Source organism: Astatotilapia calliptera, chromosome 4, assembly GCF_964374335.1.
Source record: "Astatotilapia calliptera chromosome 4, fAstCal68.1, whole genome shotgun sequence".
NCBI lineage: Eukaryota > Metazoa > Chordata > Actinopteri > Cichliformes > Cichlidae > Astatotilapia > Astatotilapia calliptera.
In genome coordinates, this window is record NC_137425.1 from 32,904,027 (window position 1) to 32,929,788 (window position 25,762).

The 25,762-nt window shown below is 41.6% G+C and overlaps 1 protein-coding gene and 1 long non-coding RNA gene across 3 annotated transcripts in view; one reads left to right on the forward strand and one right to left on the reverse strand.

Annotated features, from left to right (window-relative positions):
- Nucleotides 1–713: 713 nt before the first annotated feature.
- Nucleotides 714–6,181, reverse strand: LOC145428619 (uncharacterized). The gene is made up of 2 exons (XR_013908921.1): nucleotides 5,987–6,181; nucleotides 714–1,061 (listed from the first exon to the last, which is right to left on the reverse strand). It is a non-coding gene; the product is annotated as an uncharacterized LOC145428619 (long non-coding RNA).
- Nucleotides 6,182–18,150: 11,969 nt separating this feature from the next.
- The window catches only part of LOC113021421 (serine/threonine-protein kinase BRSK1-like), a 31,224-nt gene continuing 23,612 nt past the window's right edge, over nucleotides 18,151–25,762 (forward strand). For both annotated transcript variants that reach the window (XM_026166074.2, XM_026166076.2), the window contains exons 1-7: nucleotides 18,151–19,288; nucleotides 19,668–19,762; nucleotides 23,100–23,185; nucleotides 23,393–23,533; nucleotides 24,837–24,953; nucleotides 25,334–25,367; nucleotides 25,446–25,514. In XM_026166074.2, the coding sequence (XP_026021859.1) occupies nucleotides 19,201–19,288; nucleotides 19,668–19,762; nucleotides 23,100–23,185; nucleotides 23,393–23,533; nucleotides 24,837–24,953; nucleotides 25,334–25,367; nucleotides 25,446–25,514 (630 nt within the window). In that variant the 5' untranslated portion in view covers nucleotides 18,151–19,200. The remainder of the gene's footprint in view (nucleotides 19,289–19,667; nucleotides 19,763–23,099; nucleotides 23,186–23,392; nucleotides 23,534–24,836; nucleotides 24,954–25,333; nucleotides 25,368–25,445; nucleotides 25,515–25,762) is intronic.

Genomic DNA, 25,762 nt, shown 5'->3' on the forward strand with positions numbered 1-25,762 from the left:
GGATCTGGCTCGCATCAGTCACATGATCACATTTAACCAATGATCGCCCTTGACGGCAGAACACGCTGGTTACGAGCCGGGAACGAGCTCACAAAGAGCACGCGCATTTTTAGCGGTCCGGAACTGTAGGAAAAACACAAGTTAACTCAGAGACACAGACTAATGCGACAAAACCAGTAAGTAGGTGTACAGCGTACACTGTAGTGTGTAGCACACAGGAGTATTAGCTTATTACGTACACGTTGGTAAGCTGTCTTGTTGCAACTGACGAACTGAAACAAACGAGCGTGCTGTGTGTGCAACAGCGCGACAAACATTACCTGTCCTTTTATTAACTGCACAAGTAGTGCTGGTCATAGCTGCTGGCTACCTGTGTAAGGCTGTCATGGGTCTGTAGCTCTGTCACCGTTTTAGGGAACATATTTAGTTTTAAAGTAAGTTACAGCGCTTTTCCTGCCTTTCTGGAGGGATTATATTTCACTAAAAAACGATCTAATATGCATGTCCACATAATTATGCATTATTATAATTATAATATATTAAAAAACACACGCTGTATTTTAAAGAACATACATTAAGAAGCAGTTTATATTAGATTTATATTTTAAATAAGACTGTAACACACGATACTTTACCACTACTGAATGTAGAGAAAGTTAGGATCTTAGGCTTATGGTCTCTAGGAATCGACTAAGGAGCGAATGACACACAGCTAAAAGAACAGTCGACATTTATTCAAAACAAAACCAAAAACAGTCATTCAACAGTTCACAACAGTTCCAATTGTCCATATTTGTCAGTCTGTGTATTCAGTTTTAGAGTTCAGAGTTCAGTGTTCAGAGTTCTTTTCAGTCTTTTCAGTTCAGGCGTGTGAGTGTGTGTGTATAGTGTTAATGTTAGTAGTACTACCCGGGTAGTGTATTGTTCTGAGATCTCATAAGCTTATCTGTCAAGAAGTAACGCAGTTGTCACTTCTAAGTAGGCTGGAAATCTTTCCTGCATCGCAGCTGGGGATCCGGAATCCTGGCTCGCAACTTTAGACTCCAACAAAAAAAACCAACCTGCACAGGGCAGTGAACATATTTTACATGAATATCATATAACAACTAGAGCTGGGCGATAGAACGATAACGATATGTATCGCGATATAACTTTTACTCGATAGAGAAATTAAGCTATCGCGATAGACCTCGCCGCTCTTGTCCTCTTAAAAAAAAAAAAAAAAAAAAAAGGTCAGCCAATCCAAATTAAGCAGCGCAGAGCCGAACCAATCACAGCCGCAGCGTCACGTCGCGTGACTTGTTAGGTACAGCACAAGTGCCAAGCCGCACGTGTGTTTGTTTGGGAAGCAGCCAGCGCATAATGGAGGAAATGAGTGTGCCGACTAGAAAAATCAACCGAGCGTGACCGAAGAGAAAACAGATGATGGTTCCAATGCCGGAGAGATTGTCAAACGGAAGAGCCATAGAAGTTCCGTAGTGTGAAGGTATTTCGGCTATTTCAAGTCTGACAAAAAACAGAGTAGCGTGCACTGTAAATTGTGCCGAAAGCAAGTCTGGAAATACAATAAACTGGTGCATGCGTCACACTGTGCGCCACGTTATTGTTTCGGTGAAATTAACTTCTACAATACTGTTACTGTTAATTCTACTCTCTGCAGTGTTTAAATGCTTACATATACACACAGTTACTGTCCGTCCACACATACGACTCAGTTCTGCTTCTATGCCCCAGCTTTGTTTACTTTTTCCCACCGAGGCTTCTAGACTTCTGATTGGCCAACATTTCGGCACGGTTAGGAATCTAGCGCCACCTGCTGCTTTGGCATGTTCATAGCAGCGTTTTCCTTCATTTCTGCCTTTATGTGCGGACGGGATTATTTTTTAAAACGAAAACGGAAAATCTCCGTTTTCAAAAATACTAGGGGTGCAACGATACACAAAATTCATGGTTCGGTTCGGTTCGATACTTTGGTGTCACGGTTCGATATTTTTTCGATACAAAAAAATGTTCATGCATTTTTAATTTGTCATTTATTAAAATTATAAATATATATTTTAACTCAAAAGTACAGTTTTTAAATTTAACCCTAACCCTTGTGCGTGTTTTTTATTTTGACAGCGAATGCGCACCTGCGGACCACTTATGTGCAGCCCTGGTTATTTAGCTCGTCATATCACAGCCACAGAAATTCTTTTGTCCATGAAACCATGAAGCTGCACTTTCTTTTTGCCTTATAGTCTGATTTGTCATAACTTCTCCGTTTTGTGGTAAGCTTTTCTTTGGCTGTCACTTCTTCACCCTGACCTGTCTTATTTGGCTCAGCAGAACTGAAATGCTTTTACACACACACACATAAGCTCAGCGATTCTCTGCGCGATCAACCTCTCACATGTTTAAGCTTGCTGCGGGAGATTTCACTTGTCATGTTTGCATAGTAAGCTAACGATTAATAAGACGATGTCAGAGGAATTGGTGCACAAATTATCATCACTCACAGATCAGTGCTGTCGCTCTCTATACACAGTTCGCACGATTGCAAAGTGAAAGCAAAAAAACGAGCGCAAATTCAAACGCGACTTCAATATGTCACATATTGACAGTGGCTCACCGATGCCAATGACATAATTACCCAGCTACATTTCTGAAAGAATGCAAAAGCATTGACATATATTTTTCCTACAATAGCCCGACGGGCAGGGCAGAGATAGATTTTGGTAGCCCGACTGAAAAAAATCGCTAGCCCCAGGACGTCGGGCTAGTGATATTGCAAGCCCTGTATCTGATTGAGGAATCACTCATCTTTGGAAAAGAGAGTTTATTACAGAGAAATGGCTCTTTCCAAAATAAAAGCTATACTATCCGCTTCTTCTGGGCTATATTCTTAGCAGGATAAGGAGAATCATGTGATAACAGCTGTCTAAATGACTCGGCTAAAGTTAGTAGCATGCTTGCTTTTTTTTGTCTGCTTCCACTTGTCTTTGCACTAGGATGATGTCGGCGTAAATGTGCAGTCATATTCGTCGTGTTCCCACTAGTGCTTTCAGGTTAATCTCGTTGAAATGACCTTAACGCCACAACACGGCAAATCTCCGTTAACGAGCTACCGCCGATCGCTCTGTGCATGGGGCTAGACGGCCAACACGTTAACGAGCTAACTGCGCTAACACACTAGTTCCCACCCATGTAATTGAGCATTGCATGGCACATCCAACATACTGTTTTACTTTAGTCCATGACTCGCTTACCTTCAGGGTCATACGTCACATGAAAACCAAAATAATTCCAAACGCCAGATCTGAATGAGGGTGGGGGAGGTGCCCTGCGGTCTTCCTTCTGACGATGCTGTCTGTGTTGAGCGCTCAGTGAATCTGCGCTCGACAGTGCAGCCTAGGCGGAGTAGTCGAACGCAGATTCACTGAGCGCTCAACACAGACAGCATCGTCAGAAGGAAAGTTGATAAAATAAATTACAAATGTTGTATTGTTCGATACATATGCGTAGCGAACCGAAAGCACTGTATCGAACGGTTCAATATCGATACGAATATCGTTGCACCCCTAAAAAATACCCGTGTACGTGTGGACGTAGCCTCAGTCTCTGACTGGAAGCGCTAATTCGTCATTCGGCTTTTGTCAGACTAAAGTAACTGTTAAAACTGTTTGAAAAGCTAAGCTATACAACAAGGAGAGATTGAGAATTTCCTTTTAGTTCTCAGTTTATTTGATATTGACAAAAGTTAGTCAGTTTTGTCTGTTCTTCTGTAAAACAAACTAAGATTTATTTTTAGAATTAATATTTTGTTTCTAAGTGGAATTGACAATTTAGTAGTCTGTTTTGTTTGTTCTATTTTGAAACTTAAACGCTTTAGCGGCTGCCTTTTGTGTAGTTTGCAATATTTGCCTTTATTTATCTGAAAAAGTCTCATGTTTCTTAAGTACATCTACCCTGTTGAACTTATTATGGGAAATAAATATTTAAATAAAAACAAGCTGCTGATTATTTCACATTTTACTTGTGAGCAACGGCACATTTAAATCTTACAAATATAGTTATTTGGCTTATATCGTGATAGATATCGTTATCGCCTGAAATGAAAAAAACATATCGTGATTAGAGCTGGGCGATATGAGATTTTTTCATATCACGATATGTTTTTTTCATTTCAGGCGATAACGATATCTATCACGATATAAGCCAAATAACTATATTTGTAAGATTTAAATGTGCCGTTGCTCACAAGTAAAATGTGAAATAATCAGCAGCTTGTTTTTATTTAAATATTTATTTCCCATAATAAGTTCAACAGGGTAGATGTACTTAAGAAACATGAGACTTTTTCAGATAAATAAAGGCAAATATTGCAAACTACACAAAAGGCAGCCGCTAAAGCGTTTAAGTTTCAAAATAGAACAAACAAAACAGACTACTAAATTGTCAATTCCACTTAGAAACAAAATATTAATTCTAAAAATAAATCTTAGTTTGTTTTACAGAAGAACAGACAAAACTGACTAACTTTTGTCAATATCAAATAAACTGAGAACTAAAAGGAAATTCTCAATCTCTCCTTGTTGTATAGCTTAGCTTTTCAAACAGTTTTAACAGTTACTTTAGTCTGACAAAAGCCGAATGACGAATTAGCGCTTCCAGTCAGAGACTGAGGCTACGTCCACACGTACACGGGTATTTTTGAAAACTGAGATTTTCCGTTTTAAAAAATAATCCCGTCCACACATAAAGGCAGAAATGAAGGAAAACGCTGCTATGAACATGCCAAAGCAGCAGGTGGCGCTAGATTCCTAACCGTGCAGAAATGTTGGCCAATCAGAAGTCTAGAAGCCTCGGTGGGAAAAAGTAAACAAAGCTGGGGCATAGAAGCAGAACCGAGTCGTATGTGTGGACGGACAGTAACTGTGTGTATATGTAAGCATTTAAACACTGCAGAGAGTAGAATTAACAGTAACAGTATTGTAGAAGTTAATTTCACCGAAACAATAACGTGGCGCACAGTGTGACGCATGCACCAGTTCATTGTATTTCCAGACTTGCTTTCGGCACAATTTACAGTGCACACTACTCTGTTTTTTGTCAGACTTGAAATAGCCGAAATACCTTCCCACTACGGAACTTCTATGGCTCTTCCGTTTGACAATCTCTCCGGCATTGGAACCATCATCTGTTTTCTCTTCGGTCACGCTCGGTTGATTTTTCTAGTCGGCACACTCATGTCCTCCATTATGCGCTGGCTCCATTACCCGCTGGCTGCTTCCCAAACAAACACACGTGCGGCTTGGCACTTGTGCTGTACCTAACAAGTCACGCGACGTGACGCTGCGGCTGTGATTGGTTCGGCTCTGCGCTACTTAATTTGGATTGGCTGACCTTTTTTTTTTTTTTTTTTTTTGAGGACAAGAGCGGCGAGGTCTATCGCGATAGCTTAATTTCTCTATCGAGTAAAAGTTATATCGCGATACATATCGTTATCGTTCTATCGCCCAGCTCTAATCGTGATATGAAAAAATCTCATCGCCCAGCTCTAATAACAACTTAATCAACACTAGTGACCAAATGTCTCTCACTCTTTGTATATAATGACTTAATGCAATCAATAATAAAATTAATCAAAGAACCTTAAAACAATTTCCACATCATACAAATTTAACTCAAATCTCATATTTTGTTAACAGCAGTCACATCAATCCAATGAATTGAGAGAATGTACATTACTGATGCACGAGGAAAGTGCAAAACGTGGTCGCAGTACTATTTAGCCAAAGACTTCTCATATTTATCATCTCATTACAATAAATAAAACTTACCTACTAGCTTCCAAAGAAATATTTCCGATTGGTTTAAAACATTCACAAGTGAAGAAATAAAAAGATAATACAGCACTTAAAAGGAACACATGAAATTTACATTATACTAAGCTAATGATTAGCTAACGATTAGCTTGCTATGCTAGCACAGTTAGTCAACTCACCGGAAATGAACAAAAAACACAAAAACAGAGGTACATCAGCATCAACAAAAAGTGTCCGCGTTTCCCAACAAGCGGAAAAGTAAAATCCGATTTGTGGCTTCACACACAACCTTTTTCTTGAACAAGGATTAAAGAAAAACTCGGTGAGTAGCTCCGACCAGCATACGTAGCCTTAGCGCTATTCTCCTTCTCTATCCGGTTGTTCAGTGATGACGCGACGAATCCTACTTCCGGGTCTAAAGTAGTCTGCGTTTAATATGGCTTTTGTGTTGTTAACATGTTTAATGTTATGTATTTTCTTCTATTTGATCTCAAAAAGCTCATAAAACAGTCAGTGATCACTGTTGGCCTCCCTCGGCTTTTATTACCGCTAATCATTTATTTAAGCTCAGTTTTTAAAACCTTAGAATGTAACTACAGCCCAGCCCATGCAGCAGTATATGAATGACTAACCTCGTATTGTGGATGGATTATCTCAGTTGTTCTCCTGGCTGAAGTTTGGTCCTTTTACAGCATCCTGCCATGCGATTACATTTGTTCCTGACTGTTCCGTTATTTGAGGTTATGGATGTTGTTTGACTGGAGGCATACCTCACAGACACACGAGACGCGCCATTACTCCATGAGTGTCCTTTATTATTTTCCATCCCCCCCTACAACAACAACCCAGCAGAAACGTTCCTACCACTTAACATTTACCTGATACTACATCCCCCCTACTAAATAGGATGTGATGCTGGAATATAACCAAGAAAACAGATTAGACCCGCACGCTTTAAAGTATACTATTACTATGTCCTTGTGCTTTATCTGGTAACAGCTTGTTTACTGAACTCGCTTGGTTTCAAACCAGACTACTCAGAATGTCCAAAAATAAACTCTCAAAGTATACAACTCTGAACACTAAGCATAAGTGCACATTTCTGAACTATTCAGTGCAGCTACAAACAACATGTTTAAACAGTGCAACCATTTGCTTTATTTCTCATTGTCTCTATGAGGGATGGGGTAGACTACCCAGCCCTCAGCCTGAGTGTGGGGATTATTCTGCCCCAGTGCTCACTCAGTTCCAAGCCCTATGAGCAAACATAGTCTTTTAGGTATGCTGGAGGCCTCCTAGACCTGGGTTGGATTTGGCTCCCAGCTTCAGGAGTCTGCTGGCTGGCCTCCTGTGAGATAGTGTCTGGAACCGACACAATCTGTGCAGCTGGAACAGAGTTCTCAGGTGAAGCCTCTGGTGGATCGCCAGAAATCTCTGGTGCCCCAGGTGTCCATGTAAGATGGTAACGGTTTCTTCTCAGTGTGCCCTTTGCTGTCTCGATGATGTAGGACCTCGGTGAGCCTGCCATGGACACGACTGTCCCTCTAGTATCCATGTCTGAGACCCACACTTTGTCTCCAGGATTGAGCTGTAGCATATCATGTGCTCTGTGTCTGCGGTTGTAGTTTTGTCTTTGCTTTTGTCTGTACGATTGTTCTATAGCTTTGAGCTTGTCTGTGTCCGTACCTCTTGGATGTAGCTGTGATGGGATGACAGGAATAGTTGTCCTTATCTGTCTACCCATGAGAAGCTCCGTTGGGCTGTAGCCATTTGCCAATGGAGTGGCCCGGTATGCCATAAGGGCGAGATAGGGATCGCCAGACTTTTTAAGAAGACTTTTGATGGTCCTGACTGCCCTCTCGGCCTCCCCATTGCTCTGAGGGAAGTGGGGACTGGATGTCTCATGGCTAAAACCCCATTCTTGTGCAAATCTTTTGAAGGAATCAGACGAAAACTGAGGTCCATTATCAGAGCGAACCCGCTCTGGTATGCCATGACGTGCAAAGATTGATTTACAGTGCTCGATCACTGCCTCTGATGTTGTAGATGTCAGTTTGGCAACTTCGAAGAATCTGGAAAAGTAATCCACAATGACCAGGTACTGTTTATTCTCTATCTGGAACAGATCAGTTCCCACCATGGCCCACGGTCTTTGTGGGAACTCGGTAGGTAGCATGGTTTCTTTGTGGTTAGTCCGCTCACGGCAACAAGTGTCACAGGTCCCAATCACTTTTATCAGCTCACTGCTCAGGCCTGGCCACCAAACAGATTGTTTAGCTCTCTCTCTGCATTTCGTTATTCCTAGGTGTCCCTCATGTAGTTTAGACAGAATGTCTGCTCTGAGCGATGTGGGAATCACTATTCTGCTCCCATAAAGAAGCAAACCATTGTGGACTGTGAGGTCACCTGAAAATGGCAGATAAGGCTGGAAAACCCTTCCGATGGAGTACTTATCTGGCCATCCTTCCACACAGAACTTCTTCAGCTGGCTTAGAATGCTGTCATTGTCCTGATGTGTCTGGATTTCTCTGAGTCGTGGCTCTGTGGCTGGCAGGCTTGCTATGACGGACTCCACATACAAGTTGATTTCTTCCTCCGGCAAACCCTCAGTTGTGTCACATACAGGAGCTCTGGACAGTACATCTGCTGTTGCGATGTCTCTACCAGGAACATGAGATATGGTATAAGAGAACCTCATCAATCGCATGCGTAGACGTTGTATACGAGGTGGAAGCTCGTCCAGGCCCTTGGAGCCAAGCAACGAGACCAGAGGTTTGTGGTCTGTTTCAATGTGGAATGTTTTCCCAATTAGGAACTCTGCAAACCTCTCACAGGCCCATGTTGAAGCGAGGGCCTCCTTCTCAATTTGAGCATATCGCTGCTCTGTCGCGCTGAGAGCTTTTGAAGCGTATGCTACTGGTTTCCACCCTAGATCGGCGTGCCGCTGGAGAAGCACTGCTCCCAAGCCATACGAAGATGAATCAGCTGATACGCACGTTTCAGCATTTGGATCATACAGAGCAAGCCCTGGGGGTGTTGTCAGTTCTTTTTTGATGCCGTCGAAAGCCTGCTGCTGCTGTGGCCCCCATGACCACAGGTTGGACTTCTTCAGTAGATCTCTTAGGGGGCGCGTTTTTTCCGCCAGGTGAGGAAGAAACTTTCCTAGGTGATTCACCATGCCCAGGAAGCGTCTCACCTCACTTATGTTGCTGGGCTCATCCATGGAACTCACGGCATGCGTCTTGTCAGGATCTGCGCTAACCCCCGATGCCTCAATGACCTGCCCCAGGAACTTTATCCTGTTCTTGGAGAACTCACACTTGTCGTTCAATGTTACTCCAGCCTCCTGCAGTCGAACCAGTGCTTTTCGAAGTCTCTCATCATGCTCTGCTTGTGACGTCCCCCAGATGAGCACATCATCCATCTGGCAGAGGACTCCTTCTAAACCCTCAAGAATGCGTGCCATCCGTTTCTGGAAGTGTTCTGGGGCTGATGAGATTCCAAAGCACAGACGATTGTAACAATACCGACCAAAAGGTGTAATAAAGGTCGTGAGCAAAGAAGAGTCCCTGGATAAGGGAATCTGCCAAAATCCTGCATTGGCATCCAGCTTTGAAAACACTTTTGCTCCTGCAAGCTGTCCTAGTGTGTGTTCTACTGAAGGGAGTGGATGCTTCTCTCTCATGACATATTTGTTTAGTTCAGTGAGATCGCTGCATATTCTCACTTTGCCTGTGCGCTTAGGAACCACCACCATAGGCGCGCACCAATCAGTGGGCTCCTCCACCTTGGAAATGACACCCTGCTGCTCCATCCTGTTCAGCTCTTCTTTAACCTTTGGTAAGAGTGGAAGAGAGATTCGCCTAGGGGTCGAGAGGGAAAACGGCTGTGCCTCTGGTTTCAGAACAATATTGTACTCCCCCTCCATTTTGCCTAAGCCGTAGAAAAGCTTGGGGAATTCTTGTTTGACAGCGTCAATAGATTCTAAGCTAATATGATTAACTCTAGCAACCAGCTGTAGTGCCACTGCAGCATGCCCGCTCAGCAGCGGTGTGCATAAACCCTTTACGACATAAATGTCTTCTTTGGTTTTGTGGTTGTTCTTGCTGAGAGTGGCTGTGAACATGCCTTTTACCTTCAGACGTGTTCCTCCTGGGCCCTGCAGAACCCTTTTGGGCTTATCCAATCTCCCCAACTGATGCTGTGTGTAGAAAGTCTCTGGGACTGCTGTGACATCCGCTCCGGTGTCGATTTTAAAGAATGTGTTGCATTTGTCCACATGTATCTCTGTTACCCATGGACTCTCTTTGGTGTCCGCAGAGAGGGAACCCAAGAAAGCGACCTCATCATCTGTATCGCTGTTCTCTGAAACTGTTGCAGCATTGACTTCACACAGTTTTTTGTTTCTGCACATCCTGGCAAAATGTCCTTTTTTCTTACAGTAATTACATGCGGCTTCCCTCGCAGGGCATTGTTGAAGATTGTGACCTTTTATGTCTCCACATCTTCTGCATTGTGTCTTTTTTTCTTTCTGTGTTTTGGCGGTTTGTTTATGTAGCGGTGTCAGCTGCTTGGGACGTGCCCCTTCTTGCCGTTTAGCATGGACGCGGTTCAGTTGTGAGTTGGTAATATCCATTTTAAAGTTAGTGCTTAGCATCTCTTGTTGCTTCTTTACAAGCTCACTTTGTCGGGCTCTGTTAAGCGCTTTCTCTAGCGTTAGTTCTGGATCCATTTGTAGCTGTTCTGACAATCGTTTGTCTTTCAGACCCACGACAAATCTGTCTCGCACCATTTCGTCATGCAAAGTCCCGTATCCACAATGTTCTGCCAGACAATGCAGTGCAGTATGGAAGTTGTCAACTGACTCACCCGTCTCTTGTTGGCGCTGGTTAAACTTCGCTCGCTCAAATATGATGTTTCTTCGGGCTACGAAGTGAGCATCCAACCTCCTTTTAACGGTCTCATAATCGCTCGCCTCTTCGGGAGTCAGGTGCAGGGATACCAATATGTCCTCTGCCTCCTCGCCCATAGTGTAGATAAGGGCGTTCACTTGATTTTCGTCCGCTTGCGTCTCCAATCCAGACGCGATGCGAAATCTGTCAAAACGCTTTATCCATTTGGTCCAGTCGTCGGACCTAAAAGTGAACTTCTCCGGCGGGGTGACTTGAAACTGACTCATGACGCCACGTCTCTTTTCGCGCAGCTCCTCTATGGCCGACCTTTAACCTGGCACCGACGCCGAAACCTTTCACTTATGCCCAACTAACGTTTCCAATCCCACCGCTGCCACCATGTTCCGTTATTTGAGGTTATGGATGTTGTTTGACTGGAGGCATACCTCACAGACACACGAGACGCGCCATTACTCCATGAGTGTCCTTTATTATTTTCCATCCCCCCCTACAACAACAACCCAGCAGAAACGTTCCTACCACTTAACATTTACCTGATACTACACTGACCACCGAGAACACTCACGGTAACTTTTATCGAGTGGAAAAAAAAGTTAGCTTGTTTATATTATGCTAACGTAGCTGTGTCGCTAGCGGTCACGCAGCACATCATTATATTGTCATGATCCTGGGTCTTTTGACCCAGCGTTTTAAGTTTGAGTTCATTTTGTTCATTAGGTTATCTAAGTTCATTTGGTTATTAGACTCCTTGTGTTTTCTTCCCCTGTATTTAAGTTTCCCCTCAACCTTCGTGTTTCATGCTGCGTGTCATTTGTTATCAAGTTTGTATTATTATGCCTAAGTGTTTCTAGTTATTATTTTCCCCTCGTGTTTCCAACCATGTTAAATCTCCCCTGCTCTTCATGCGTTTCATGTCTGTGTCTTACGTTGTCAAGTTCGGGTTGTCATGTCTATGTCTCATTATATTTCCTGTTTTATTGTGAAGAGGTCTGGTGTTCTGTGTTCATCATGTTCAGTTTTACTCTCCCACTGTGACGTCATTATGTTCATGTGTGCCAGCTGTTTCCTCATGTGTCTCCACTTCCCCTAATCACCTCCTGTGTATTTAAGTCCTCTGTTTTCAGTGTGTGTTGGTCAGGTCGTCTGTTGTTCACGCCATGTTCTCCATGCCATGTTTCTCGGTTTCATGTCCAGGTTTTTCCATGTTGTTTGTTTAGTTCTCCCAGTTTAGGTTTATGTTAGTTTTATTTCTGTTTGCCTTGCCCGTTATTTGTACCTTTTCTGCCAGCCTCATTAAACGGCTCGCTTTTTGTTACTCAAGTTTTGATCCAAGTTCCTTGGTGTCTGCATTTTGGGTCCACTCTTCACAATACATACAGTCTGCTCTCGCCAGACTGTGACAGAACGACCTGACCAACACACACTGAAAACAGAGGACTTAAATACACAGGAGGTGATTAGGGGAAGTGGAGACACATGAGGAAACAGCTGGCACACATGAACATAATGACGTCACAGTGGGAGAGTAAAACTGAACATGATGAACACAGAACACCAGACCTCTTCACAATAAAACAGGAAACATAATGAGACATAGACATGACAACCCGAACTTGACAACGTAAGACACAGACATGAAACGCATGAAGAGCAGGGGAGATTTAACATGGTTGGAAACACGAGGGGAAAATAATAACTAGAAACACTTAGGCATAATAATACAAACTTGATAACAAATGACACGCAGCATGAAACACGAAGGTTGAGGGGAAACTTAAATACAGGGGAAGAAAACACAAGGAGTCTAATAACCAAATGAACTTAGATAACCTAATGAACAAAATGAACTCAAACTTAAAACGCTGGGTCAAAAGACCCAGGATCATGACATATATACCAGCTAGCCCAACTTCAGTAACCCTACAAACGTTACTGCTGTTTAGTTTTCTGTCTTCATTTATGCTGGAAGTGATAACAGAGCTGTACGTTTTAATTTGTTTCCAAAACCCCGCAGTCAGGACATGCTATATTGTATTTAGATAGAAGCTAGCGAGCTAACTCCCTGCTAACTTCTAACTCCGTTAAATGTCATAAATTCCGTTTTCATGGATGCCTGGATGTTAAACTCAATTGTTACACCTGGTAGAGCAGAACGCTGATCATTTTATTAAAGATGAAAGACTTTAGACAGTTTTTCAACTCTCAGTAATGCCACAGTGATCGTTTGATATATGGACCTGCAGCAGAGTTTAGACCCAGACACGGCTAGTGACGTCAGACTGAACAACCGGATAGTTCTCAACTCAAGTTCACAAGCACTAAACAATCTCATAGTGCCACCTACTGATATTCTTTGGGAACAGCAGTTCATTTTCATGAGGCAAATTTTAGGTGGGTTACAAGACAAAATGTGGATTTTACAGCAGTAAAATGATTGTATCTCTACAGTTTAAAAATGTAATAAGCTTTGCCCCTGCACAGAGTGGATAGTGAAACAAATGGAATCATCATAATGACATTATTTCATATTTATTACTTCCCCCTCCTCTTTGCTTTATTATTGTAGCTCTAGTAATAAATAATAATGTAAGGATTCTGGATCAGCACCATGATGCCCATAGTATATACAGTATTCTGAAGAAGGTCTAAAATGTCACTGTGTGTGCGTGCATGTGTGTGTTTTATTTAGACGGATTTTTAAAAAAAATATTACTCATGATATAACATTGTCCAGACATGGCTGGTAAGGACATGAGGAGGAAACAGCAGGAGCTGTGTGAGGCTACTAAAGGCAGTGCTATAACATTTTTCTGTCATCATTTAGATTAAGTGCAAGAGTTGTTAGGTGTGGATAATTAGATTATAGTTTATTGCAATAGCAAGTTGTGCCTTGTTCTCACATAGACAGCAAGTGGAGAGTGATATATGAAAAGATGGGATGGAAGGAAGAAGAGAAGCAAAGAGTGATTCACAGGCAGAGCCTAAATTATTTCTCACAGTTTTTTGTGTCCTTATGGTTCCAAGCGCTGTCACCAATCTTTGCATTTTGTTATTATCTCATGACACTTGTTTAATCAGCTACCATCTCTCCTATGGACTTTTTAATGTCTACAGTCTCAGATCAACACAGCCCTGCCCTTCCCATATTAGATTCTTGATGAATGTGTGTTGTTGTTATTCAGCCTGGTTTAATGTGCCCCTTTTTAACTTTGAGCACCCGCCCCTTTAAACCTCTCTGCACGGCCCTGATAAGGACCCTTTCTTCAGCACAAGAAATAGTAACATCAATCATAACGTGGAGCATATGTTACAGGAACACAGTGTCGAACTGCCTGCTCTGTGCTTGACATCAGATATACCGTGTCCAACAACCTAAATGCTAAATGCCTCAGGAAGATTCCCCTGAGGGGAGGAGATGCAGTATTTCTGTCTGACTCTCAAGAGAAGAGCCTAAAAGGGGAAGTGTGTGTGTGTGTGTGTGTGTGTGTGTGTGTGTGTGTGTGTGTGTGTGTGTGTGTGTGTGTGTGAGCAAACATTTTAATATATATTATGAAGTAGTCCTCCTTGGTCTGTGCAGATACCAGCCTATGTAGCTGCACAGACATGTAGCTGCATGTATTTCTTTGGTGCCATAAATGAGGTCACGACGGATGTTTGTGCATCCCTTTGATTCTGGCAACCAGGTTGCTACCAATTTATGCCAGACTGGTTCCAGCTTCACACAGTGACTGAACTGTATGGATTCGAGCTCCTCTTGGAGCCAGATATTGCACGGGAGCCTGATGGTGTGCATTTGGTGGACAAACCTTGGTCTGGTGGCACCTGGTCAGGCACATGCCAAGCTCCCACATTTTGAAACCACTACGCTTTAGGCTATAACCGTTGGAATGAAGTGCTATAAGATACACGGCGGGTAAGGAAGGATGAAGATCACCTGCCCATACACTCAGAAATGCAAAGCCAGATATAAACAAGATTCAGACTTGCTCCTTTCTTCTCTGTTAATGAATCATTTAACATTGGCTAAGGCAGAAAACTGCCATGTGGTCTGATGTGTCAAAATTTCAAATCTTTTATAAAACTGATGGACACTGCAACTTTCCATCAGGAGAAAAAAGAAAGACGCTAGTGTAGTAGCCTAACAGCACCACCCTGTGGTTGGAAAATGCACTTACACCAGCAGTTGTACAGACTCGTCTATGAAAACAAAAGATTTATTTTACTCTTGTGAAAATCAAGTTTTGTGCTCCTCTATCTTTGACTAATGAATAATGTGCACAAATGTAGAATTTTAATGTGCAATGAGATAAAAACAGCATCTGTGACACAAAAGATAACCTGGCATGAGTGGACTTACAGACTCACAAAGCACTGTAGGATAATCTGAGCTACATCAACCTGACTCTATCCACAGATTAAGATTAAAAGGGATTAAGATTTGGATACGTCATACAGTTATCACAATGTGGAAATTTAATCACATACAGTGATGCAGCACCCAGTGGTTTTGCGTTGGTTTTGTGTGTGTGTGTGTGTGTGTGTGTGTGTGTGTGTGTGTGTGTGTGTGTGTGTGTGTGTGTGTGTGTGTGTGTGTGTGTGTGTGTGTGTGTGCGTGCGTGCGTGCGTGCATCACTGACGTCTGCTATACATGAAGCACTTCATACACCTTTGACAGATCAGCCTAATGCTAAATGTTTCAAGCATGGCTGGCCACACTCTAGTCTTAACATCAGTTGTGAACTAGATTAGCAATGAAAGAAAAGAAACTAGAGTGCTGCTATATATACACTGCTTATGTGCAAACCATGTGCCTGTAAGCCAAGTTATTCCTGACCCTGGAAACAACTGCTATTAAAGATTTTATTGTCCACTTACTTGATTGATTTCTTGCTTTTGACCCCATTGCTTTATCCTCCAATAACAGAGTAACGTTTCCTCCTAGAAATCAAATGCTCACTGCTACAAGCTTAGTGAAGTATGGCTGATAGCCCGTAATAGCTACTGCTGTGAGTGGGTTTATAGATTTTATTCTTCATTAAAAACTGATTCCAGTGTTTTGGGGCTGCCAGTCCTGTCACAGAGAGACGTTTGAGTGCAAGCTGGATCTTAAGGAAGCACTCAAAGTATTTTAGGTGGAATAAAGTCATGCAAGCAAATTCTTAAGATGGAAAACAGAACAACAACAATCAGCATGATCACCACAAACTGTATGTAAGAGACCAGCACAAAGTCACACATTGGTTTTTGCTAGCAGTCAGTGTTTAGGCCATGTTGAGGGGGGTTGAGTCAGAAGTGCACATATTTGTACAAGAGGGTCGAGTGCTAAGTTATCATGCTTAGATATCAACAAGCAACAGTAAAGGTTGCAAAGCACACTAGTCACAAATACCTGCTCACTGGTGCTAAATAGCCGAGCATACATATATCAGAATTGAACTCACCAAGAGCACAGACCTCTAGGATAGGCTGTTTGTATTAGCAACAAAGCATTATTTGTTAGATAATTCCGACAAAAACACACCTAAAAAGGACCAGCACCACAAAAACAGTGACTCCACTTAGTGGAGGAGAGGTTCTGCACACAGCAAGGCCACAAGTCACCACTTTTAGGATCCATCTGTCAGTCTAAGAAGCCACACCCCTAACTTTAAGCCTTAATAGAGTATAAAGGCTGCATTATAAAATAATCCCAGGCTGCCAGACCACACAGTAGTTACAAAAGAGCAAAAAGCGGTGGTGGGGGTTTTCTTTTTGCCAAACTCTAAAAAGGCAGCTGACACAAAGTCAGCTGTTGGACATTTAACTTGGGAGTGTTTGGGGGTTGATTAAATCCTGTTGGATTCGTTTTTTCAAACTGGGAGGTCGTCTCTTAGCAACCACAAGTAGGAGGAGGAGTGGCCCTAGTATAGAGCCTTGCTGAACTCCTGCAATTATTTTCAACTTCAGTAATCAGAAAATATATTTCACAATTAATGACAAAGTGCCCAAAATATTTGTAAGTTTGAATTTCTGTGACAGTCAAGCAAATTAGAAATTTATTAGTAAGTGCCTCCCACCTGACACCCACAGAATCAGATATTTTTTTTAGTATAGCAACTTTGGCGTAACCGTTGAAAGCATACAAAAATTTACCATTGCATTTTTGTTTCTTAGATGCAGTAACGGTCCTCAGGTCTGAGTTGGCTGTTTTTCATTTATTTACATATTTATTTTTAATTAAATTTTCATTTATTTATTTATCTGCAATCTTAAACGTTCATAACTTCTTAAATATGGGGGGATTAGCATTAGCATTAGAAGAAAAACTGAAACAGAGCTTTCTGGGTAAATGTTAAAGGATAACAGCATGTGGGACAGGTATAAGCGGCTGGTCAAACCAAGTTATAGTATATGAAAGTTCTTCTTTTAATCTACACTTTGACACCAGACTTGTCTTCTGGCTGTGACTCCTTCCATTTGTTGAATACAGTACACTCATTTTTTCATTTTTAACACTCACTTTGGAGCCTTCAGTGCTTTCAGTGTTATCCTTTCAAATTTTACCCTGGTAGTATTATGTTCTTGATGCCCACCTCGTTTACTTCAGTGTTTCCTGTAACCGAGACAGGTATTAAAAGAAAAAGAAAAAGCTGATTCTGAGGGGTTAACAACTGGCAGACTGGATTCATTTAATATGGAATGATCCTGTTACAGTGCATCCAATTTTGCAGTCATATACAGTAATAAAATCTAAAACCAGAACCTGGACAGCAGCTGCCATCTAACCTGCAGAAAAACAAAGAAACAATACAATCGAACTTTTACACTTTCTTCATCTATGTGTTGTTCAAAAGTTTTGCCAAACAGATTTTTCTGTGTGCTGAACATGTGCACATCGATTGCGTGACTGGCTGCATTATAACTGGCGCTATAACTTCTACTTTACTTTGTGGAACTTTGCAGTAGTTAAAAGGATGGGTGGGGAGGGGAGGAAGGGAGTTGGATGGTGGTGAGGGGGAGGTGGGGAGTTGGATGGTGGTGAGGGGGAGGTGGGGAGTTGGATGGTGGGGTGGGGGAGTGGGGAGTTGGACGAGGTAGAGGCGTAGCACCAGGGAGGGGTGGGGCGGGAACTATGGAACCCGGATGCTGATGCTGACCCATGAAAAGGAGGAGGAGGAGTGTAATAGGTGGAGGAAACAAGAGGGGTAAAAAACGGGTAGCGGCAGAGTAGAGGAGGACATCCCGTCAATGATAAACACTCCCATGGATGCGGCCAACTTCGGACTACCTGAAAGACTCGAAACTAAAATGTTTTTACTTATTTAGCGTTTTTTTTCTGCTCCTTGTGCACGAAGCAGCCGGCTAAGGGAGGAGATGCGGTGATATCATGAGCAAAACCGGCCAGCGAGAAAGAAAGGAAAGACAGAGAAGAAGAGAGAGGGAGGGGGAGAGGGAGCAGGGGAAGAGGAGAGGCGGGGAGTCGGCTACCACCAGGCCAGCTGAGGATGCTTGTTGTTTCTAGAAGCGGGATTAATCACCGGGTTGAGCGCTGATCCTTCCCCCGGCGCACCGAGCGCACCTCTCCACGCTGCAGCTGTCCCGAGCCAGCACGCCTTTCGGCCGTCTGGCCCGGTCTGCCCCCGAGGCTGTTTGCCTTTTTGATGCTCTTCCCCCTCTTCCTCTATTTCCTGATGCAGGGCCGGGGAGGGGGCGAGCCAAAGTGTGCACCGGATATTGGAAAACCCATTCTTCTTGCTGATGCTGTTTGTGATAATAGATTGTTATCTGGGCAACGCCGCATCTACACAGAAAGGCAGATTGTGACCAAATGAGGCCCGACTTGACAGGAAGAGGGGAATGTATGGGCTCGGGAGGATTATGAAAACAGTTTTTTTGGACGGCAACAGAAGAACGGGGGTCCCTGATATCGATCAGGGCATTCTGGCTTCGGATATTTGAGACTGCTCTTACAGAAATCAATCTGTGGCAAATGTAGCCTTCCTGTCCAGGTCTGAATGAGATTTTTCGTTACTGCTGTACTCTTGGCCAGCTGAATAAGCTATATAGGATCAATCAGCTTTAAACTACAGTTATTTATAGCAGGGGGTGGGTTTAATGTGACTGTTCGCACCTCTGTGGACATCTCCCATCTCTGGTACCGGCTAAACCTCACACGTCCTCATCTCTGATCTTTTCCTACCTTTCCCTTGAATGATGCCGCTTCCTGTGCTTTGGTAACACTGACTTGAAAGACTCTGGATTTACAGAGTGGAAACAGGACCGGTTCTCACTCCTGACCGCATGACAAACAATTGCATGGGAGTAGCCTGCGAGGCCCGGCTTTAGATCACGACCAGTCCGCACCTCCTCTCTTCTCCTTTCCTCCTCTCTGCACCGCCGTATAGCCGCCTGTAATGTGCGTTACGGCATTACGCACGGAGCAGGAGCGAGCGCTATCTTGATTTGCCTTATATCTGGAATAGAATTTCATCTCGGGAAGGATGAGCAGCAAAGAGCTGACGGTGGGCCAGTCCAGTCAGTTTGTGGGGCCTTACCGGCTGGAGAAGACCCTCGGGAAGGGACAGACAGGTAGGCACCCTGCAGAGTAACGCAAAAAACAGGGCGTCTGCAAGGTGCGCCGGGGTGTAACACCCCACTGCAAAGCTACTTTAACATTTCTGTAATATCGAAGCTCATGGTTTAATCCGTATTTATTCTGTACACTAAGTCTTCTCATCTCCTGTAGTTTTATCCCTCCACGGCCTTCTTAAAGGGCCTCCCAAAGGCTAAACATTTTTGAGGAGGTTTCTGAGAATGGAGATAACTCTAAATCAGTTTTTTGAAGCTGAGTTGGAAGAATAAAGCTTTTTGAATTAATCATGACGTCCCTTCCTTCCTGTTATTCACACCGCATCATGATCTGCGATATTCAGATGCTCTCTTCTCCTCCCTCTGTCTTGCTTCTCAGGACTTGTGAAGTTGGGTGTCCACTGTATAACAGGGCAGAAGGTGGCCATAAAGATCGTCAACAGAGAGAAGCTCTCTGAATCGGTTCTAATGAAGGTACAGCACTCCAAATTCACCTCATCTACTTATCCAGCTGTCTTTCTAGCTGTGCCGTGCACTGTGGCTGTCATTATGGTGGCTGCCAAGCTCAAATCATGTTAAGCTTGCACTCTGCAGAAATAGCAGCAGAAAATGAGTCTTTATTTTTGTCAAGAAAAGCCCGGCAGTGTGTTGGAACTTGGAGCTGCCGAGTGTGTGTGGGCACTGCTTCTGTATACCGAACAATAGGGATGATTTCATTCTGCTAATTAAGCCCTCTGATGAAAGCAACTGCAGCAGAAATACACTGGACTGAACTGAAATCTAAATAGCTTGTTCATGTTGGCGTTTTTAATGTGGTTGATTGCTTGGAGCTTTACAGGGTATGTCTTTTTTAGAACTGGCAGGTTGCACAAGGCACACTTTAGGCGCTAGACGTGCAGCACGGTGCTAGCATATGTTTTAAGATGTGCAAAAATGTCAGCATCCTAAAAACACCGGATAGCTCAAGATTTCATGGTGAGGCAGATATATATCACACATCTGGTATGTTTGGCTTAAACATCACGAACCTGCTCCTGTCCCATTTCCATGTGTGTGTTTATTTTATCAGAACGATACAAAATAATGTTTTCTTTCTATAGTCTGATAACTGTGTTGGGAAAAAAGCAGCATTCACCAATAGCACGTGACAAATGCCCTGAATCACTCAAGCTTAAAAAGGCACAAAATTCAAGGGATGAACCAGTGCTGTGTCCACACATAACGGACAACTTAGCAAAGAGTTAGTGCTAGTGCTGCAAAAACACATAATTTGTACCAATTTCTTTAGCTGAATATGCAAAATGAAATGTCAAAGAACAGTTTGACAGACAAAAAAAAATAAATTTTTGTACCAACAAAGTGATTCCAAAACATGGCAAATCTTGTCATGTGTGGTGTGTCTTTAAAAACAAGTGGTGGACAAAAGAAATGACAGGCCTAAAAACTATCTGCAGTCAATGACCTGAAGAAGGAGAACCATCTCAGAAACGCAAAAGAAGTCTAGGTGGCTCTCTTTGAAACTTGAACAATATCTGAAAGTTGACCTCACTTGTATTGAAGCAGAGTGGAATCATGCTGACAGACAACAAAAGGCAGCCAGTTTCCAAAGAAGATTTTTTTGATGTCCTTCAAGAAGCCTTGAGGACTATTCCTGAAGACTAGTTTAAGAAATGACAAGAAAATGGCCTCAGAGAGTTCAGACTATGGTGAAGAATAAATGTGGTCATACTAAATGCTGACTTATATTTAGTATGACCAATATTTTTTTTACGTCATATACTGTATTGCTGTACATTTTTGAATGTTTCAATAAATTGCTGCTCATATTTCCCAATTTCCTACCAAAATATAAAGATATCACTGTGTGGCTACAGACTTTTTCATATATGTTTAGTTTTATGCTGTCTTAAAATATATTTCTTGCGTCACAGTCCTGTTGTATTCAATTAAACCAAGCAGTTTTTCATAGATGTGTTTTACATAGACAACAAGTAGTCCTTAAATGGCCTCACAAAGGTCTTTGTTTAAACTTTTAGGGCATTTCAGACTATATTTTTCAGCTGTAAAGTTTATTTAAAAGACAGTAGACATGACATGAATTTACTGTCAAGCAATCAATCTTCCAGTGTGGAAGGAAAATCAATGCTGCGCCTAGTTCTCTGCCACGTGTTCTGCTCTATAATAGGTCATGCTGTGGACAGCTACTAGAGCTGAATGAATGAATAAATATTTAAAAGGAACACTTAAAATTACATTTCTTTTAAAAAATAGGCATCCATATTTTCATGTATTGTAATAAAACATAAGCAATAAGCATAAAAAGTTTAGCAATAGCTAATATGAGGGCTGTCTGCCCCTGTCTAAGGAAGTACAAGTACTGAATTTAGTCAGATAAATCTTGAGAATGGCCTTTAGACAGAAAAACTAGCTTTTTTCTTTGGTTTCATCATATTTGACTGATCAAAGATTAATAAAAAAAAGTGTGACTATATAAGTTTTACAGAAAACTGCTCCTGGAATCAACTGACACGGCCTGGTCTCAAGGCAAAATGTGAAACAGTCACCGAAAAGAAATATTTTGGTTCATTTAAACACAGGTAATGTGCTACAATAGGAAGTAGATTTTATGCCTTAAGCTGTGCTCTTTGGACTCTTCAAAAGGGATACGTCACCTTGACAGAGCTTTGAAAAAGTGGCAGCCATATTTGAATCCAAACCGTGTTTTAGTTCATAAACCTAGAAAGTTATTTTGGTTTTCAGATGCTAACCAAACATCATTAACATCAATTATTAATTCTGTGTGGAATTTGAACTATGGTCTCTGAGAGACAAAATGACTCAACCATAGTAGCCCTGCTAGCTAAGAAGCTGCTTGCTAAAAAAGGCTAAAATGTTAGCAGCAAAATTACGTAATTATGTATTTCTTTGGAGGTTTGTTAGCTATGAGTTGTAAATGTTATTCATCCATAAAGCAGGAGTAAAAAAAAAACAAAACAAAACACAGGCTCTAAAAGGGGATGCACTAATAATTTGTCAGAATAGCTCTATAAGCTAATACGGGCCTTCGTGAACGATATCTGCGTATTGTCAAAGTAAGATGATATTTACTGCAGCGGTACACGTTTATGTACGGTGACACATCAATTTTGCACTAGTTAAAATGTTCAGAGATGGTGTGGTGAAGAGCTAAAATACTTTTAAAAGGTTTGGTTATTTTTCTATAATTAAAAGTTAAAAGACAAACAAACAAAACAAAAGAGAAGCGGCTGTGCCAAACTGTTATTTTTAACTTGGATAGTGGCCCAGAAATTCACAGTCACACTCTGTACATGCCAAGTCTTTATCTTCATGAAAGTTTAGATAAGACACAGGCTTTAAACTAGCATTTTGATTAGTAACTAGCATAATGGAGCTAGCTTACTACGGCTTTGACCTGCTTACTAGCTTGCGCAAAGTAAATAATGGTATTAGAACAGGGCACATTTGATTCATGATTTCTTAACAATTTCAATTTCAGAACTTTTTGTTCTAAATTATAATTTGTGTATTGCATCTCTACTTTGTTACTATTTCTGATTATTCTGCACTAAATGTAGCACACTATTGAAAAGAAGTTGAAAAACAAGTCTGCCTGTTCTGAATTTTTACCCAACTTTTTTTATATGCTTGTGTCCTCCCTCTTGCTGTCTTACATCATATTTCCCTTCCTCTTCTGTCTGACATTTCCATTTCTATCATTTCTAACTTGCTCTTTTCTCTCTCCCTCTCTCTTAACCTTTCTCTACACCTCTCCCTCCCTCCGTCTGTGCAGGTGGAGAGAGAAATAGCTATTCTTAAACTAATAGAGCACCCTCATGTTCTGAAGCTGCATGATGTCTATGAAAATAACAAATACCTGTGAGTACATCTCTGTGTCTTTCTCCTTTCTGCTGACATAAAATAATCTGCTTCTGGATCTCTGCTAGAGCAGAAACAACACTGAATTAAAAAGGGAAGAATGTTCTGTAAGACAAAAGCGAGATAAATAAGCACATGGCATAGAAGATATACTGCAGAGATAAACCTTTTGTTTTTTATGTTACTTATTTCTTGTCTGTGACCCAGGTACCTTGTGTTGGAGCATGTATCTGGCGGAGAGTTATTTGATTACCTGGTGAAGAAGGGTAGGCTCACCCCCAAAGAGGCCAGGAAGTTCTTCAGACAAATCATCTCTGCCCTGGACTTCTGCCATAGTCACTCCATATGGTCAGTGAGAAGCTACAGGAAACCTTTCTCATTTGTCGTTTGCCTGTTGATGACTTTTCTTTAATGGCTTTAAGAACTAAATCATTCTCAGTTTTTCTGATCCTTTACTTAGTTAAAGTAGCAGTATGACAATTTAAAGATCTACAAGTAAAAGCAGTGCTTACAAACTCCTACTCAAGGAACAGTATGAATATTATCAGATAAACTGCAAGCAAAAATACTGATTCTGCAGATATTTGCCGCCTGGGCCTTACAGGTTGTTATGAATAATAATTAGACCTGGGTTTGTTTTATCTATTTCATATTCAAGCAGCTGGTTTAGCCCACTGGCTCCCAAGATGGAATAAATGAGAGATAATTCATTATTCATTTAGCCACATTCTAGCTTCTCATCGTCTTTTTATAATAGAATTTGGCGAATTAAAATAAACACTAATAGTTTCAGATCATTTTTTCTACTCTTGTGTCTTCATGATTTCAGTAAGAGGGAAAGATGCCTAATATGGTCATATCGGGCACCGCCCACTTCCTATTTTGTTGTTTGAGGGGCAGAAAAATTGTCTTAAAGAGAGGCTAGCTTTAAGGAAAGGATTATTTTAAATCATCAGTTGTGGAAAGCTACTCTAGTAGAGTTCTTCAATAAAAATGAGGATTTGGAAAAGAGCATAATCAGTCCACTTGAATGAGGAATTGTCTCTGGTGGAATTATTACCAAATGCAGATTGAGCCCCAAGGTTTTCCAAACCTATACGCTAGCTGTATGTGATTTTTTTTAGGCCCATCATATACTTCTAATGAAGAATTTTTGTTTGTTAATAAATTGCTGATTGTGGCTGTTAGATAACAGCGATTTTTCAAATTCCTCATTTCATATTTAGTGGTGACTCAAACAAAATTGCACTGTGGATACAAATTTTGGTGACTGTTAGTAATGTGTGGGTAACGTACACTGAACGTGACACATATGCAACTTGATTGGCTTACATGTTTCACTGCTGATTGGCTCTTTGGAGGCATAGTCATGACAATCACCATCTGTGTTTGAATTCTAACACAGGTTGATTTTTTTAGCATTATCTGAGTGCCATGTCACCTGCTTATATAATTGGTCTGATTGAAACCAGTTCCCTATTAGAACCACATGGAGGCTTTCTCTTCCAGAAGCCTAACCTTTAATAAACACTGTGCTATGAATGTTCACGTCAAACTAGTCAACCAAATATACAAATAAGTACCTTTCTTCTTTCTACTTACGGCTTGGAAAAAATACTTCAGTGCTTTCATTGAGTGTTTGTATGTTCAGTCACAGAGACCTTAAGCCAGAGAATCTTCTCCTGGATGAGAAGAACAACATCAGGATAGCAGACTTTGGCATGGCCTCGCTACAAGTTGGGGATAGTCTGCTGGAAACCAGCTGTGGGTGAGTATGGGCAAAGACCACAAAGAAGATTTTGTGGTTCAGTTGTCTTATCAGTTTTATTGTAATGAATAAAACAGATAGCATGTGTGCAGTATCTTAGTATTTTAATGAATTTAAGCAACCCATAAAACATCCATTGTGCTTTTTACATAATCAATGGCAGCATTCACCAAGAGCTCAAACGCTCAGCCCATTGGGAGGAGTGTGGATTTAAATGATAAAATTAGCAACAGATTGTAGGTTTTACCTGGATTCACCTTTTCAGTCCGTGGATTAAAAAGCAGGTGTTCTCAGTTTTTGTACTCTCAGATCACAACACAATCAACATCCATGAAAGCGTTTTTGATATCTTGGTGAATAAAATAATTATTTCCTTTCAGATCTCCCCACTATGCTTGCCCAGAGGTCATAAGGGTGAGTTACCTACTTTAAATGAATGATGTCTTTTGTGTGTGTTTGCATGTGTAACATTAACCCACTGCGGTGTTTCAGGGTGAGAAGTACGATGGTCGTAGGGCGGACGTTTGGAGTTGTGGAGTCATTCTGTTTGCTCTCCTCGTGGTAAGAAGATTCTCTCAGCTTCTGGGGTTTTTATATCTCTTTCTTATAGTGTGTACTCTTTTCTTTTTTGTATGATTGTACGACTTATGTCTATTTAGAACATTTACTCTTTGAGCTCTCAGTTATTAGCTGTAACCACGTAACCCAAAACTGAACCTTGTGGTTGAGAGATGAACAAAAAGTGCTTTTTTGACGAAAAGAAAGAAAGAAAGCTGGGGACCATATGCTGTAAGGTTATTAAAGAGGTC